At 54.0% G+C, this 17,042-nt stretch overlaps 4 protein-coding genes across 4 annotated transcripts; 1 reads left to right on the top strand and 3 right to left on the bottom strand.

The window, feature by feature from the left end:
• Positions 1-446: 446 nt before the first annotated feature.
• JN550_006786 (uncharacterized protein) lies at positions 447-2,910 on the top strand (the record flags this gene model as incomplete). Its single annotated transcript, XM_049318564.1, has 4 exons — positions 447-711; positions 793-1,250; positions 1,307-2,589; positions 2,802-2,910. The coding sequence occupies 4 exons, from the start codon at positions 447-449 to the stop codon at positions 2,908-2,910; spliced, it is 2,115 nt and encodes a 704-aa protein (XP_049171355.1).
• A 1,193-nt stretch (positions 2,911-4,103) lies between these two features.
• Positions 4,104-5,477, bottom strand: JN550_006787 (uncharacterized protein; the record flags this gene model as incomplete). The annotated part of the gene is made up of 1 exon (XM_049318565.1): positions 4,104-5,477. The coding sequence occupies one exon, from the start codon at positions 5,475-5,477 to the stop codon at positions 4,104-4,106; it is 1,374 nt and encodes a 457-aa protein (XP_049171356.1).
• A 3,901-nt stretch (positions 5,478-9,378) lies between these two features.
• JN550_006788 (uncharacterized protein) lies at positions 9,379-11,902 on the bottom strand (the record flags this gene model as incomplete). The annotated part of the gene is made up of 4 exons (XM_049318566.1): positions 9,379-9,516; positions 9,580-11,087; positions 11,159-11,369; positions 11,435-11,902. 4 exons carry the CDS (start codon positions 11,900-11,902, stop codon positions 9,379-9,381), a joined length of 2,325 nt encoding a protein of 774 aa, XP_049171357.1.
• Positions 11,903-13,322: 1,420 nt separating this feature from the next.
• JN550_006789 (uncharacterized protein) lies at positions 13,323-15,567 on the bottom strand (the record flags this gene model as incomplete). Its single annotated transcript, XM_049318567.1, has 2 exons — positions 13,323-15,312; positions 15,428-15,567. The coding sequence occupies 2 exons, from the start codon at positions 15,565-15,567 to the stop codon at positions 13,323-13,325; spliced, it is 2,130 nt and encodes a 709-aa protein (XP_049171358.1).
• Positions 15,568-17,042: the final 1,475 nt, after the last annotated feature.

Consider the following 17,042-nt stretch of genomic DNA (forward strand, 5'->3'; position numbering starts at 1 on the left):
ACGGGGAAGCGGGAGCTTGCAACGCGCGACTGGCCGACTGGGGCTGGTTGGTGGTTGGTGGTTGGCCGCCCGCAGACGACCACCAACTAACTGCATACACCATACACCATACACCATACCCTATTTTAAATATATATATATATATATATATATAACTACACATTTCCAGTCCCTCCCTCGCTGGCCACAATTGTAACCCGACCGAGATGCCGTCTCTTTAGGCCCCGTGCCGTCCCACCGCACCACAGTCAAGTCAAACTCTACCCTCACGTCACAGCTTCCTGCCGTCTGGTCTGGTCAGGTCAAGTCAAGTCTGGTCTGTCCCATGTGAGATCAACTAGACGCCCCCTCGCCTACTGTACAAGGCATCTACAGACAGGAGATAGCACTGCGGTCAGGTACCCCTCTGTCACGATCCCGTACGCTCCCCGCCGCCGTATCATATCATGGCAGGCACAAGGCACCGGCGGGCGGCTTCCAACTCGACCGTCGCGACCGTCGACGAGCAAGCTCTCACCTACTACAAGGAAACCCAGGTCATCCGTCCTGCTCCCGCCAACGTCCACCCCAACGATTGGCCGCTGTTCCTGCTCACCGAGGCCGCCGTCTACAACCGCCATGGCCAATTGGCCAACCTGCTCGAGGCAGACCTCGAAGGCCCCTTCATGATTCGCGGTCTGCTAGCCGTCGAGTCGGACCAGAGCAAGCTGCGTGAGTTGTCGTCGCCACACCCTTTGCCGACCGTCCAGCCATAAAAAAAAAAGCCCGATACTGACCGGCACCTGCGTCCAGTCATGAGAGGTCACACCAGGTCCCGCTTGGTATGGATCGAGATGCCCAGGGTTTATTCCTACTCCTTCGGCCTCAAGGAGGAAACCGGCATGCCCGTGCTGTGGGCCCAGGGCGAGTGCTGTCACCTCGAGATCGTGCCCTCCGAGAGATATGAACCAATCGCCAGCACCATGTTCCAAGGCATTGTTATGCACTACGCCATCCTCGATTTGTACCTCGAGCAGGTCGAGCTCCTCAAGGCCGCCAGACCAAAGGCAAAGAAGCGCAAGTTCGACGTCCAGGATGTCCAGGACGCCCAACTGCCTATACGAGACATCCTCTACGGCTACGCCGCTGCTGTTGGCGACGGCTCTACCGAGGAAGAGGTCACCCAGAGATGCAAGGACCAGGCGCGCTTTCTCCTTGCGCAATTTCCTAAGGGGACGGGATTCCATGCTTGGCTGGGCAAACAGTTTCCTGTGAGCCCCAGATCATGGTCTTGCTCTCGCCGTCGTTGGCTGACACCGCATTCTAGGACATTGTGCAAAGATTGGGCAAGAAGCCGGACCCTTCTGCAGAGGTCACATTTGCTGAGCCTGCGCTGCCCGAGGCGGATCCAACGCGGCAGAAGTCGAGTTCGGCAGAGCGTCGCGACGCCAAAGGCAAGGGGAAAGCCGTGCCGAGCACGAGAGGTACTTCCAATGCACAGTCTGATCGGACCGAGGCCTCCAGCGACGATCAACGTGGTTCACGTGCCCGCTCTGCCAAATCCCGGCAGAAATCAGTCCCCAAGTCGGTAAAGGATGAATCTCCGGATCAGGTAGACATCGACATGCAAGACTTTGCCCGTAAGCCGGTGGCATTGCCTGCAAGAGTCAAAAATGGTGCGCAGTCCTCAGACACACCTGCAGAGCCACAGTCTGCTCTCTCTGCGGTCATCGACGTATTGAATGATGAACGAGAAAAGGCTCTTGATGCCTTCAACACGGGCGCGAAGCAGAAGAAACACCCAGATTCCATTCCCCATACTGCCTGGCTCACCAAGCTCTACTTGGCCATGAGTATCTCGAACTATGCCGCCAAGGCCGAGATTATGCAGTACCACGCCGGAGGTCTTGCTCAGCGCCTAGGTCCCGAGTGGAAGGACAGCGAACTATACAAATGGGCCAAGAAGAATGCAAACATCAAGCCGAGATACGAGCATATCACTGAGGAGCAAATTCTCAAGATCAGAAGGCGTCAAAGGATGCCCGACGCATCCTCCCGGGATGGAAAGAGCACTGCAGCAAGCGCAAGCCAAACTCCGGAAACAAGCGGGAAGCAGCCACGCAGGGGTCGCCCCAGTGGCAAGGCGGCAGTGCTACGCCCTTCTCTCGGCGGCAGCAGTAAACGCTTACGGGACGACGATGACAATGATGAGGATATCTTGGCTATGGAAACGGACACTTTCCCTCGCAAGAAGTCTGCGAGAACATCTCAGTACTTTGCCGACGGCGATGATGACGTGGACTCGGACGCTGTCACATCCTTGGACGACGATGACGATGAAGACAGTGGTGACAAAGAGCCCCTCGCTCGCTTGGTCGTCCACGCCGAACCTCTGCCTTCTATAACGCCCAAAGGGCCGAATCATACTTGGTCATGTGAAGAGCCAGACTGCGAATATGTCGTTCGCGGCGCCAACGATCAAGATGGACAGGAGCTCATCCGCCGACACTATGAGGAACATGAGAAGGAGGCTAGTGACGAGGCGAAAGAACGTGAGCTGAGCCAAGTCACTCTTGCGATGCAAGAGAGTGGCGGCCATTTGCCTATCAAGTATGCTTATTTCCCCCTTTTTCTCATCCAAATATACTACCCCTGCTCCCCATCTCGTTCGTCTCTTTCTTTTGTCTAGCAACACTGAACACAGGCGTTCCCCACTGCGTACTCCTCAAAGAAGTAGCAGCTGCTTCTCTCACTGCTGATTTACTACACTTACAACATCCCTGTACAATATAACAGACTCACTCGTCTAACACAAGTCACAGCCACCTTCTCGACAAGATACGCAAAGCAACATACAAGAAGCCGGCCGATCAAGTGGAACTGAACGGTCGTGTCGTGCCACAGCCGATCAAGAGGTCTCTCCTGATCTGACCTGCTCGCCATTGTGCTTCTCTGCCAAATCACACGGAGTTTTGGTCTGTTATTTCCTTGCGACGTTTTACCAGCTTACGAACGATACCTCACGGCTTGCGTTGTGTTACTTGAATTTTCACGGCGTTTAGGAAGAGAAGGGTGTAGGGCGGGCGTCATGCGGAATTCAAAATCGGGTTGGGTTACGAGATGTTTTTGATCATATCAGATCGCTAGGGTCATGGATACGCTTTCTGGTGGAATGCAAAGATCTGGCTTTGGTGGAGTGGTCCGTCCTTAGATCACGTCGATACCTACTCCAGGCCCATGAATCAAACAGAACTCCGACTATTATCGAGAATCGCTTGACCTGTTGTCTAGTCCCCTCAGCTATGTTTCTCGTTCCCAATCACGCACGGTACTTCTCTCACGCTCTCTCCAAACAATACTGAGACAGTGCTTGTAGTGAGACTTTTGGGCTTGTCAAGACCTGGGAGGTCGCTGTCTCTTATTTGTGTGCGTACAACCCGAGTCGCAGTCCGGGTCGTCAGAACCACAATCAAGTATAAATGGATTACATCTCAATATCAAAGTAGCGACGAATGTTCTGCAGCATCAAGGACAGTGTGTTATTTAACTTCTTTCTTGTTAACTAACGATGCCTCAGTACGCCCGGGGCGACATGCTGTCGGTCATCAAGCTCCTCGTTTTGTTTGTTACTTGTCTCTTGGAGATACTATTGCATGTCTCGACGTATTATTTTCTTTTTCTTCATTTGCCCCCCGCCGTTGAACGCCAATCCAAGCGCTGCCCAACACCGCGCTATAGAGAACAAAAAGTCAATGTCTGTAGCCGGACCGTTGGCCGAGCGATATGATGTGATGTGATGTAATGCATGCTGCCGCCGACCGTTTTGTGTAAATGCTAAGCCTTCCGCCGGCCATGACCCCTTTTATTAAATATGCCCCCAAGTGTTGAAAATGTCTAGATCGCTTGAGGGAATTGGAAACCAAACGCGATGCCTGCCTGGTATTTGAAAATGCTTTTTTTTTCATCATGAAGTGCCTCATTATTGGGTATCGCAAGCCAGATCGAGTAGCGTCAGTGGTGTCATTCGCCGTCGAGATTGCGAGGTTGTCCGTGGATCATCATCGAGTCCTAGTCGTCGAAATTCCTGGACAAATATCGACATCTCGAGGAAAAGATCAGCCGCATTACGCCAGCCATTGCTCTTCGTCCCTTTTCAGTCCTCTCATGACAAGGCCTTCGTCAAATGACTCATCGCTATCAGGCTCGTCCTCTTCCAAGGGTGGCACATCTTGCGCTGCTGATTCCTCACCATCCTCGTCGTCGAACATCCAGGTTTTCCCATTTGCTTCTTCCTCGAGGGGGAAGATTTCTCCCGCATACTCCTCCAGGCCCCTCGGGCCCTCCCAAAGCGCTAGCGCGCTGTCCGGGCAGCTGTCCTCCAAAGCCTTGTCCCCGAAGTAAGGTGGCTGTTTCTTCGGATCGTCGATGTCTGGCGAGAAGAGCTTCTCCAATGCCTCAAGTTGGGCGCGGTAGCCTTCAGGAATCTTGCACTTGACTTGGATAGGCCCCCTCTTGTATCGTACAGGCATGCCAAGTCCCTTCTCGAAAGCCTTGCAAGCCTCTAGGGGAGATAGGCGTTCGTAAGCTAAAGCGATACGTTTGCCATTCCACTTGGCGGGCCCGTCTTTGAACAGTTGCAAGATGGCGGGGCCAACATCGTGTTCAGCGTCGAGCCATGGCAGTTTGACATCCGGATGAAATGGAGCTTGCCATTCAAAGGAGCCATCAGACTGAAGCTCCATGCAAAACAGCGGGTAAGGCAACGATGTGAAATTGTTGTTGTAGATGCCTGTGTAAACAAAGGTAGCTGGGAGCCCAATCTGTCGTATGTAGTTCTCTACTTTGTGCTTGTCTGACCAAAGCGGTAGCGAGGGCCAGTCGGGGTTGTAGGCCGCGTGATCAGGCATCGAAGAGTAGATAAAGTACTGCACCCGAGCCTTTTTGGCAGTGTCCGCAATTGCCTCGCCTATCTGTACTTCGTTGCCATAGAAAGTGGTGTTGATAAAGGCCAGGTGCGCGCCATTGAATACCTGGGAGATCAAGTCCTGGTTTACGAGAATTCCCGGGAGATGGCCGCCTGCTGTAACGTCTCGGTCGTCATTCGGCTTTTTCCGTAGGTACAGCTCACCCACGAAAACCGTAACATTGGGGTTGGTGGAAACCTCGGTCGCTATCACGCCCTCCAAATTCCGTAGCTGGGCGCGGACCTTGTAGCCAACGGCAGTGGCTATCCGGATTAATGAAGCTGCTTGGCGGCCGCTGGCATTGATAACGGCAATAGTCTTATCTGGCGAGGGCATTGAGCGCTTCAGAGGCCGGAAACTCAGAGAATTATTCCTCGACATGGACATGAGAGGGGACGAGTCCGAGTACGATGATCGCGTGTGTTTATGTCTTGACTGCGTTACGGCTGTCTTGGGAGAACCATTGGTGTGTTCTGCTGAAGGCGCTGGTCGGAAGACCAGGTCAGTCCGGATAGGTATGGGTGCGGCAGGCATGGCTATTTTAAAACCAGCACGGTGCCGGATTCCGTCGTCGGGATGTGAGAAGGGGCGCAGGAGAAGATAGGGAAAAGATCAGATCCCGCTGCTCTGGTGTAGAGGGGCGCGAACGGGTGATGCTGTTATGAACGACGGTTTGGGCGGCTTGACGTTGGGACGATGGCAGGGACACTCCGGGGCGCAACACCAAATCAGGGCATGAATGATGGGAAGCAGCCAATCAGAAGCGAAGCCGGTGGTCGCTGCGACAGAAAGGCTTCTCCCAATTGACTCCAGCCTATCGAAACGAGACGATACGATACGGGGAAGCAAACATCAAATTTCCCGCCGGGTATGTGCTGTCTGCAGGCCGGTATCTGATCACGCAGGCCAGTATGCCAATAAGAGCACCCTGATGACCAGGGGGTTGTGCAAAAGGGTCCTGGCAAACCCGGGGGCCGACGGCGCGTGTCAGCTAGGGGTTTATACTCCGTAGACCCTCAACTGATAGCGATGCTGCAGGGCTGGATCGAGTCAACCGTCGCTGGCCTTATCAGCCCAGAAGAGCGAAAATCCTTCGGCGGGGATTTTTTTGGAAGGCCTAAAAAGCTTCCACAAGGCGCAACTAGCCACCACCAAATTTGGGAGGAGGGTCCAACGCCGTCGAAACTTGGCGTGCTTTGCAATTTGAATGCTGAGATTTGCAAGGGAACGCAGCCTTTTCTCTCCGGGAATCTGACCTGACCTGACTTTCCAAGATGCTTCCTCCGCGAAGTGGCCTGATGAGTCGGGAAGGACACGCTGATATGTTTTGTCGCAGTATCCACACTGGGGTCGAGCCTGGCTTGGGCCAATCGGGAACGTCAGCGGGCGACGTGATAGCAAGTAGCAGCCAAAGTGGTGGCCTGCTTGAGCAGTGCGTGTGCCAGTATCGGCTACAGAGTCCGATGGTTTTCAGCGGTGAGGAAACCGATTTGTAGACCGGTCGCTTGATAGCCGAGGAGATCGTGCCGGTGCGTGATGAGAGCGCCGCACTCTGATCGCACGCCAGCCAAACCCTAAATGCCTGTGTTGCAGTGGCACGCAGCGCTCCAGCGCAGGTTCGTGGAGCGGTGGTGAGTGACGTGTGGTGGTTGCTTCAGCGCGCGCCGGCAGATGGTGCCGCAGTTCCAACACGGTAATATATCGCCGAGCGATTCCCTGTCGCAGTGACCGAGGCTGCACGCAGAATATTGCGAGAGCCGACTGGTGCTCAGATAGGACGAGTGTAGTTACTGCCAACTGTCACAGTAGCTGTAATGGTAGCCGACAGACAGCCGTTCTTGGTCAGGTTGGGTTGAAAGTAGACGTCGAGGTCTAGGTAGGTTGGTAGGTATGGCGAGTCCACCGCAACGAACAACAAACATCTACGGTACCTACATACGCGTGCTCGGTAGGCAAATCCGAGACTTATTACAACAAGGCAGTTCAATCAGGGTTTAGTCCAGGTGGGCAAAAAGCATCCGATCTGGATGATGAAATGCACTTGGCCGTCCGGTCAGGTATAGGAAGGCGGCACTGGGTAGGAATTATGTAACAGAAAGCCGCACGGTTGGCTCGGCTGGTGGCCACAAGTCGACGAGTTTTTGCGTCAACCTGCTTTGCGGCGGCTCTCTGGCCTCTGCCCTTATCCTACGACGGACCGTGGATCGAAATTGACCTGAACTAGACCTCCAATCGTAGATTGCATTTTTCCCATGCCTGCCATGGAGACAAAGATCGTGGTCGAGCCTAGAGGAAATTTTCTGACCGGTGGGCCCCGAGCCTGGCCGCCGCAGCAACATCGTGCGGTCTCAAGTAATATAATCCGTGTCTTGACACCACGAAATTAACTTGATGCAGCAAGAGCCATGCTGCAGAGAACTTGACCACCAGCCTCGCATCTTCTTGAGTCATACATACATGTCGGAGTACAGAGTAGTGCGGCGTACACCGACGCTCACCATCAATCACCGTTCCGAGCCTTATCAGCATTCCGAGCTGTTGAAAATTCATTCCGTGCATCGCATAAGTTAATCTCATTCATTACTTACACCATCCCAGGGGACTAGTCTCCAACTTCTTGGTCTGGGGTTGGAGACACACTAACAAGTTTGTATGTGCTGCCCCTCGAGTTATTGGAGGCACCCTTGAAATTTGTGAAGGCAGGTCGCCATCTCGTCGACGGTCGAACAGACGCCAGTTCAGCCGTGGCTTGAGATGCTCACTTCCCATTACTTCATGATGTGCAATCACCTCATTCTAGCAGCGCCAGCTTCAACCGGGGTTGACAAAGGAGGCGTTGCGGCTCCTGCTGATGGGGTGCAAACCCGATGCTAGGCCGAATGGCCTCCGTGTCGTTGACCACGTGTTTCCTAAGAAGCTGACTTCGACAATCTCCCGGAAACTAGGTCGCACACTTACAGTGCACTTACTAATCCCGGTGGCATGCTGGCTGATGAATTCGTATCTTGCATGCGGGTGAGGCTGGCAAGCCAGCAACACCCAGCAAGATAGAGGAACGTTTTCGTACATCTTGAGCTCCCAGGCGGCGCCGCACCTTGACACGGACCTTTATCCGTCGCGATTCTGTGCCAAAGTTGTTGACGGAGCCAACCCCTGGCATATGCTGATACGCGACTCAGTTGACATGTTGACCACCACCTCCAAATGCGCCGGTCTAAACTCCTAAAGGTTATTCGTTCCGACCCGGCACCCTGGATCCGCCCTGCAAATTGGTGTAGCTTCTCAAGGTTCTCTTTTTCGAGGTCATGCTGCCCAGTTCAGCGCAATGAGCTCCATCTGGTGCAGGTCTGTCTCCAAGCCTCCAAGGTCATTAGCCCCATCTTGTTCACCCTCCCTTGGCTGCGACCCGTCGACCAGCGAGAAGCCTCCATTGCGACGCATGGCGGTGACAATATCACGCAAGAGAAGAGTTTCATTACGTATCTAATGCTGGGCTGGAAAGGTTTGTAACTGTACGATGCCGTCATCCACTAGAACCACAGTATTTACACGATGCAATCCAGCGCCAAGGGAATCCCCTCCTCGAAATTGAGCATTTCCGCGGAGCTCTCCAAAAAGCTTCGGTGTGGTTGTCTAATAAGCGTCACGACTCAGTTGCTCGGAAAATATTCTCTAGCACAACCGAGAGCACCCAGGACGTATGCGACCTGACAGGGAATTCGAGCGTGTCTTTCAGCCACGACCACTCAGATCTCGCGGGGTACCCCGCGATTCTGATCCGTCAGGCAGGTCAAAAGCTGCCTTAGGACGAGCTTAACATTGGTGGTGGCTGAAGATCTCCACTCTCCATGCTGAGGATTGCAATATCGCTGGCCAGAGATAAGATCCTGGTGAGCATCCCCTATTAATCATTCCGAACCGTCAACAAATGAAGATAACGGCCTTACGAGGTCAAATGATTCTGCCGCTGGGGAAACTCTGCTCCCCGCGAATTGCGCCCTACCCAAGCCTTACCCCATGGAGGATTTTCGATAGTCTCCGTCTTCAATGCTATGTGTAACTTGGGTACCATACTCAGTCGAGTCCGTGCATCTCCGACATCGCAGAAAGCGATGGCGTCACTGAGGCCATGTGATGTAGAGAAACAGCATACTAGACCCTCACTATGGAGTGGACACGAGTTGATCGATGGCCGTGAGCCACGGAGGGGAATATTTGTCTGATTACGTGCAGTGCAGTACATACTGGAGTGGACTCGACGCGCAAGTCACGGGTCTCGTTTCGAACGCGCCCCTGCATCCTACCGTGGTACAGCTATTCAGGGTCATCCACGTGTCGTCGACGAAGGTTTTCACGGATCTCGCTAGGACTGGGTTTCCCTTTAGGGCTGCCATGCATTGTGGATCCGTCTCGATCAGGCAAGCTATGCCTATAATCACCCCGTTCGTGCTGTCGGATCCCAGGATGTGGAGGTGATGAAGTCCAAGTCATCCAGCGGATTTCTATCAAGCCACGAATCCGGCACCTGGAACGACCGGTCGGGCCCACCACGCGTGAAGTTGTCAAACTGGTTCTGCAAGAGAGTTTTTCAATAAGCTCAGGCGTTGCTGCTGTTGAAACGGCCAAGGAGACTTACCCAGTCGTAATCACTCGGCATGTTCAGCAAAGAAGCGTCTGGGGCTCGCACGTTATTCACTGTATTCGAACTTGGGTTATTGAAGAATGAGGGTTCTCCGAAATCGAACGAGGCACTCTCATCCATACCCGCCGGGGCTTCGCCGTTGCTGTTGGCATTTGTAGCCATGGTCAGTCCTTGCATCGAGGTCGCCTCGTCGTTGGCTGATTTCGTTCCCTCGTCGCTCGGGATGGGTACTGGTGTTATGCCCATTTGCGCCTCGATCTTCCTAACAACAGTTTCCACGAGCTCGAATGCCTTTCTGCAATCAGGCACCCTGGTCGCCATTTGTTGCCAGACGAAAAGAGACCTTCTCAGGATCTGCAAGAGCTCATCCTTCGTCGGAGTCGGCGTTCCCTGGGTAATCCAGTCGTAATTACCACCAACCTCTGAGTATTGGCTGCTCTGAATTATAAGAGCAACGACCATGTCCGCCATCAAGAAATCATTAATGGCAAGTGACGAGATGAACCAACCATTTTGACTGAGCATCGCCCCGGGTTTGCAAGCCTCGTACATTGTGCTCTGGTACTCGAGCAACTTGAGCGCAGCCGACAGGCAAGCCTTCCTGGAGTATTCGTGCTCTTTCTTGGGAACAGGATCAGTGATGTACTTCCGGTGTAGCACGCATCGACTCTTCTGGTAAATGCTAGCGAGACCGAACCGTTGTATAATCTGCATTGGAGGGTCTGTGATACTCTCTTCCATGGCCTTCACCTTCATAAACGCTGGCACATTGCTGTATGTCTCCTCGATGATCGCATCTATCTTCATGATTTCTGCGTATGTCGGTATGGTAAGCGAATGGGCCTGACGGGCGACGAGACCAAAGGCCCGGCAGATGGCAGCTTTGTGGATCGGATAGGTCAAGGGTGTGTAGTCTGAAGTCGGCCTGGATAGTGGCAACTCCTTGCTATCTTCGTGAAAATCCGTGTCCAGTAGATTCCGCGGGAGCGCAGTATCGCTCTCAATGCCGTGAATCATGGCCGGCAGACCAAGATGAAATGCTACCAACAGGTCGATCTGAATGGCTAGGTTCCAGGCCCGTCGCCGCATCTCGCCGTCGTATGCAGATATGTTGGGCAACTTGCTCGGATCTCGATGAAGTCCCATTTTCAACATCAGTCTGATGAGAACCGACGAGAGTAGATAGCAGTTCATCTGGGATTCGCGATTCACCAGGAAGTCTGCTTCCACATATAGCATCAAAGCCTGGAGAGTGTGCTGATTAGGTTGTGAATATTTGCCCCAGATAAGAGCTGTTCCGGCAGCCCCTCGGCAGACTCTGTACCGGTCCATGGCTGGCATAGGAGAATCTCCTTCTAGTTCGTGGGGGGCCTGAAACGATGAGAAGAAAACTCCCAGGCTGGTGACCATAAACAGGATGGCGATCCAATGTAACGGGGCAGACGAAGAGTCCTGCCAGAATCGATGATATTCCTTACTAAATGTCGGCTTGTGGAGGATATCTGGATTTTGCAATTAGTCGCTGCGTTCACGGGAGGTTGTGGCTATCTGAATACATGTGTAGGATACATACGCTGGGAGGGACTGTTGGAGTTGAAATAACGCATCATCAGTCTATCTATTACGCTCCTCTCCGGTAAAAGAGCCAACAGCTCTTCCCTGTTTCGAGGCACGTTCTTGGAAAGCAGAAGAAACTCGGGCGACCCAGCCGGCTCGTAGGGGTCACCGTTCGCATCCGCCTCCTCCTCTTCGGGGTACTCGAAGTAGTTCTTCAGCTCGTCAATCTGCCTCGTGTCAGCATGTTGCAACAGTGAGCAAATAGGCATGAATCTTCAAGCCTCCCACTTACATCCTCTAGAATCGCCATGAAGTGTGTCCCGCCCACGTAACTGGTAGCCCGATCCCCCCTTACAACCTGGCCGCCTGCCTCCAGTGGCGCCTCGCTTTGATGTGCCCGCTCTAGACCGCGACCACCGCTGTTGCTATTGCTGAGCGGGGCGCCGTTCTCGTCCAGCATCCCGCGTACCATGCCCTCCAGCCGCTTGAGCCGCGCCGCCATGCCCTTGGCCGGCTTCTGTTTGTTGGGCCGCGGCGCGTAAGCACATCCCTCAGGCCGGCCCTTCTTTAGGCACTGACCGCATGGCACCTGCCGGTCGCACTTGAGCTTGGAACCCCGGCAGGCGTGGCAGGATAGTAGCACACGAGCCCGCTTAACCGGCGGCGTCGAGGCGGACGAAGACTCGCCGGGGTCTACGCTGATGGCGCTGCCGCCATTATCGCCGACACCTTGCGGCAGACCCGTGGACGAGGCCGACATGTTTGCCGAGATCACGGCTAGACTTTGCTGTACCCGGGCGAAGATATCCGATAGAATTGAGGGACTGGTTCTTATAATGCGCCAAGGCGGCGTATGCTCGTACTGATATGGCGGACTGACGTCCGATGACTGGTCTGGCTGACAGGTTAATGAAACCTGAGTTTCTCAGGCTTAGAGTACTAGAGGGAGAGTGTTGTAAGTCAAAGTTGAAGATTCAGGGGTTCGGCAGGTTTGTCTCGCTGCCAGCGTATATCCAGTGCGATATATTCTTACAAAGAGGTGATTGAGGAGGTCGCTGACAGCACATAGGGCTGAAAGTGATCAATTGGAGTTCATCTGATACAGTGCTTGATATGAATTATACTGTGTCAAGCACTGTGCTTGAGGAGTAATGCTGGTACCTGCATCCACTCGGTTCCCAACTCGGTTCCCATCCAGAATCAACGCAGCACCCTGAAACCACCCCCTTTCCAGACGAACATTTCTACGTCTGGGGCTTCTCGAGGAGATAGTGATAGAATGTGGACTATAAGCCCCTGATAAACTTAGCTGCCATCACCTGTTGTAGCATTTCCGATATTTTCATGCAGCTCCTATAAACAGCGATCTATATAGAGCAAATGAATAATTAGTTACCGTAACACCCAGGAAACTCCTATGCGAGAGAATAGCCACGGGTGAAAGAGTGGCATTGTGAGTTTTGAGGCCGGTGAAGACCTGAATGGATCTTCACCCAGATATTAATCTGTGAATTCCCATAGGAGGGTTTCCCAGCGGATGGGTGGTGTTCCTCTTATTCCGCTCTTGATTGATAGATACTAACCTCTATGTGTACTCCTTTGAGCTCATTGGGAGAGCTAGTGGAATAGATTGGCGGTCATGAGAAACGCTCAAAGAGCTCATGGGCCCTTGCCACCTAGAGCCCTTGGGGCAATTGAAACGAATGGTGGCAAATATAATGGCCATTTCTCTTCTTACTTATCAATAACTTATTTAATTCCGACACTGTTGTGCTGTGGTTGCTGTTTGAGAAGTTCTTCATTCCAAAGAGTAGCCATCGAGACAACGCAGTCAACGATGGTCCACTACCTAGGTAATCATTACAGATAAGTGGTATCCAGAATACATTCATGCAGGAACGAGGCCCTGCTCTTGGCTTCCATCCAGGGAAGAATATTAAACCACACCGGCACCCTGCTTTAGATTGTCTTGGGAAGGACCAAGTTTTCTTCCCCACAACTCCATGCAGCATATATATTTTTGTAGGCCTCCTTTTCCAGATCCTTCATTTGTCAAATGGTCCTGCCGGTATAGTGGAGTATTTAAATCGAAGTGAAGCCCTTCAAGGGGAGTCGTATGTCATGAGCCTGCTCGGCTTTGCGGCCAGCACGGAAGAGCGGCGAGCGGCGACTATACCTTATCACCATGTCAATGTCTTGACTCGGGTTTTCACGTCTGGCATTCCAGGCGTGAGGTTGCGACTGCCGCATTTCAGCATTGCAGTGCGTTGGCGCAAGTCGAAATCGACAGCCCGGACCATGACCCGCCTTTCTTCCGGGATCGAACTCCTGCTGGAGTTGGAGATGGTACTCTCCCGCCGTGTACTGTTCCAGCGAGCATTGCCTCCTGGCCCGAGGGGCCGGTCATCGTCGAAATCGATCGACCCGTTGGATCTTGCGCCTGGGCTGGACATGGAAAAGGCTCCAGCTGAGTTTGTTGTGGGACGCGGGGACTCATCGCCCGTGGTATCTTCCTCCTCGATGGCCATGATCCACATGCCAATGTTCGCAATAAGTTCGCTGTCCCACATACCTTCTCTTCGGGAGCTACTCATCAATAGCTGTATAGCCTGCCTCCGGACTATCCGATCTCTACACTTTGTAGCCACGAGATACAAAGGTGGAACAATGCCCAAATCCGCGCTAAAGCTCGGTTTGATGTGTTTCGCAGTATACTCGCCGCCACCGAGGATATCAGCATGAGAAGATCGATGGCCACAAAAATGGGGGTTCGGGCATCTCTTCGCAGCGGCCTCGCGTTCTTCATCGCCAACAACCTCAACCGCCAGCTGAACGATGCCTCGGAAATGCGGCAGGAACGAGTCGAACTGAGACTCGCTTTCACTGAAAGTCATCAAGAAGAGAATCTGTCCCATGATCTGGGCCATTTTCAAAACCGATATGGCAGCTTTCTCCTGGCTAGTCTTGCCCGGGGCGGTTCTGGAAGCCAAGATAGGCTCAAAAGCCTCAGACCAAGCATCGATGTCCTGTTTGAAACCCAAACCATACTGTTGGAGCGACTTGGGCAAAACACCCATAGGGCTCGTTGTGCTCGTAAATTGAAACATGGTCTCCGTAAATCGTAACATCTTTTCGCAAAGCGCATCCCAGGCAAGACGCGCTTCAAAGAGTGATGAGAATCTATCAGGTATAGGTGACTGGTTTGTCGAGACAGGAGACCCACCATCAGACGATGCCGATGGTGATGTAGGGTCGGTCTGGGGAGTCAAGCGGATAACGAATGGCTGGGGGAAATGGAAGGCCATATCGTAGGATTTTGCTTGGATAGCCAGACGCGTAAACATCTGGATGAGATCCTGCTCCACGGGCTCCTCTGGCTTCGAAACGAATGCCCTCCTACGTTCCGCCCGGAGCTTCTCCAACAGGCCAAGGCCAGTTTGGATCTGTCGTATTGCCTGCTTATGATCACCGATAAAGGAGTCGAAGCAGGCTAGCAGCACGGTCGACATGAGACTGGTCCGCTGGGCCGACTGATCATCCGAGGGTTTGGACAGCATGGCGCTCATTGCAAGGCCATAGTTGCGAAAGGCAACCTCCCAATGCGCCCTTGCGTTGTCTGCCGGATCGGTACCATCACTCGGCGACGCGGGTGGAGACTCGGTCATCTTCTCCAAAGTTTTATAAAGAGCCCCAAGGGCCACCACGGCATACCGAATGGCTTCCTCCGTATGGCATTCCTGCAGTACGCTGCGCGTCCAGAATGACGAGTCAAAGAAACCCGAGAGCTCACTGGCGGTCCGTTCCCGGAAGAGCTGGAAGTAAAGGCCATCCTGGGGGTTGAAGGGGAGGTTGATGCTGGGGCGATGTGTTGTCAATGAGACCAAGGACCTCTGGGCAACAGGCGTCTGGGGAGGTGTGATGCGGCGTGGTGGTGAGGCCTTCCGCGCTTGAAGAGGAGCCACCTGCACAGATAGCCGTGCTGGGGCAATTTGGGCGACTGTCGAGGTCGCAGGCGATATGGGACCTATGTTGGCGATGGGCCTCGGAGCAATCCTGACTTCCTCAAAGACTTTGGCTCGCGGTGGGGGCGGGTAGCCTGTGCACACCTTCTTGGATCGAACGCACTGCGTGCATGCCGGCCGCTTCTCATCGCACTTGATCCTTCGTTGCCTGTCGCAGGTATGTCATTAGCTCACCGAGACCCCGAGAGGGAAGACCGAGAGGGAAGAAAAAGGTGGGCGGCATCGCACTGGAAAGAGAGCCTCGTTGGAGGGGAGCCACATACTTGCAATTGTTGCAGCCCGTCTTGACCTTTGGCTTGCTAGTCCTAGCTCTCCTCGGCCTCTGCGATCCATCGTCAGAGGTCGCCGACTGAGCCGCTGCCACCGCCGGGGGCTCGGGCATGTTCCTGTTCTCGCCAGGCATGTTGAAAGCGTAGCGGGATGCGTCTGGGCCTATAAGGTTACCTAGGCAGGGAGCGGTCACAGCCAGGAGGCGACCATAGCCGGAAGCTTCTCTTTGCTCGGGGAACAAAGGTAGCAGTAGCAGTAGCAGTAGCAGTAGCAGCAGCAGCAGCAGCAGCAGCAGCAGCAGTGTGCGTTCCTGCGCGCGATGCTTTGGCCTTTGGTAGGGCTGGCTCGGAGAGGGTGGGGGATGTCGGGTAGTCTAACTTAGAGGCAGGGAGATGGACAGACAGGATTGTGGTTGGACGGCACGCTCATGAATGCGCAGCAGTGGCAGCAGTCGCACAGATATTAATACAGGAGTTATTCCGTCAATCGATGGCGCGTTCCGGCTCGGGTTTTCCATGAGGAAAAAGGAAAATACAACGAAGCGTAGGGTCCGTAGCCGCAGTCCAAGACCTTGTGAGCGCGCACGGGTAGCTTGGGTGGTAGTGGCCGTGGCAGGCAGGCCGGTCTAATATCTTCGCACTAGGTGGTAGGTCTGTGGAGGTGGACGAGGGCCTCGGCGAAAGGCTCTAGTCAGTGGGACCGCTGGGGACGGGTTATCTGGGAATATATTTGGGGGCTTAGATTTCGATGGGGACGGCCTGGGTATAAGTCGTTTTTTGCAACTCCAAGCAGCCTAGATTCGGGGGCACACATGCACGTTAGACAGGCCGCCTGCCCGCCTGCCCGCCTCCCTGCTCTGCTCCCTGGGCCTCCCCGCCTGCTGCAGGCGTGCGCCTCAAGCGTACCGCAGCAGGTACCTCCCGTTTGTAGCGCCGGAACCTCGAGACTGAACGAGCGAGCCCACATGCCCACGTCGTCAGTAGAATGAACAACCTGGCGGGCAAACGAATGGGCAGTGAGACGCTCGTCATACTGCGGACCTCGGGAGCTGCCATCACTTGCATCCAGTGGAGGTTACACAGCCCTTTGGCTACCTGCTGTATATCCATTAGTGGCTAGACCCTCGGGGGGGCTCCATGTCGGGGGCTCCATTAAACACCAGCAGTATACCACCCGCAGCTAGTCACGGCAACCTCCCGTGCCCAAGTTGAACACGTCGGTACTGATTCCAGGGGACTGTCAAAAGGCGATTCTTGCAACCTTGGGGTCCCCTGGAAATACAATCTTCCTGGCGATGGACGAACGGCGTGTGCGTGGCTTCACGGGGGCCCCTTTTCCGTCGTCTTCGTGTGCCTTGTTGGGCTTGGGCGCGGCTGGCTGAATGATTTATTTCACTCCAGGGTCCAACAGCGACTTTGGTGGCCGGCCGGTTGGCTGGGCTGGTCGCAGACGACGACAGCATTGGCGGGGTACAAGGCGGGTACCGCGCGAACGGCCGGCCAGTTGTCCAAAAGGTGTGCGCCTCGCCTCACAACATAAAACGACTAGAAGTACATAGTACGACTCTGCGTCATCACAATTGACAATACAAGTCGCGGTGCGGCAGTT

Source organism: Neoarthrinium moseri, assembly GCF_022829205.1.
Source record: "Neoarthrinium moseri strain CBS 164.80 chromosome Unknown scaffold24_Wmoseri_CBS_16480, whole genome shotgun sequence".
Classification (NCBI taxonomy): domain Eukaryota; kingdom Fungi; phylum Ascomycota; class Sordariomycetes; order Amphisphaeriales; family Apiosporaceae; genus Neoarthrinium; species Neoarthrinium moseri.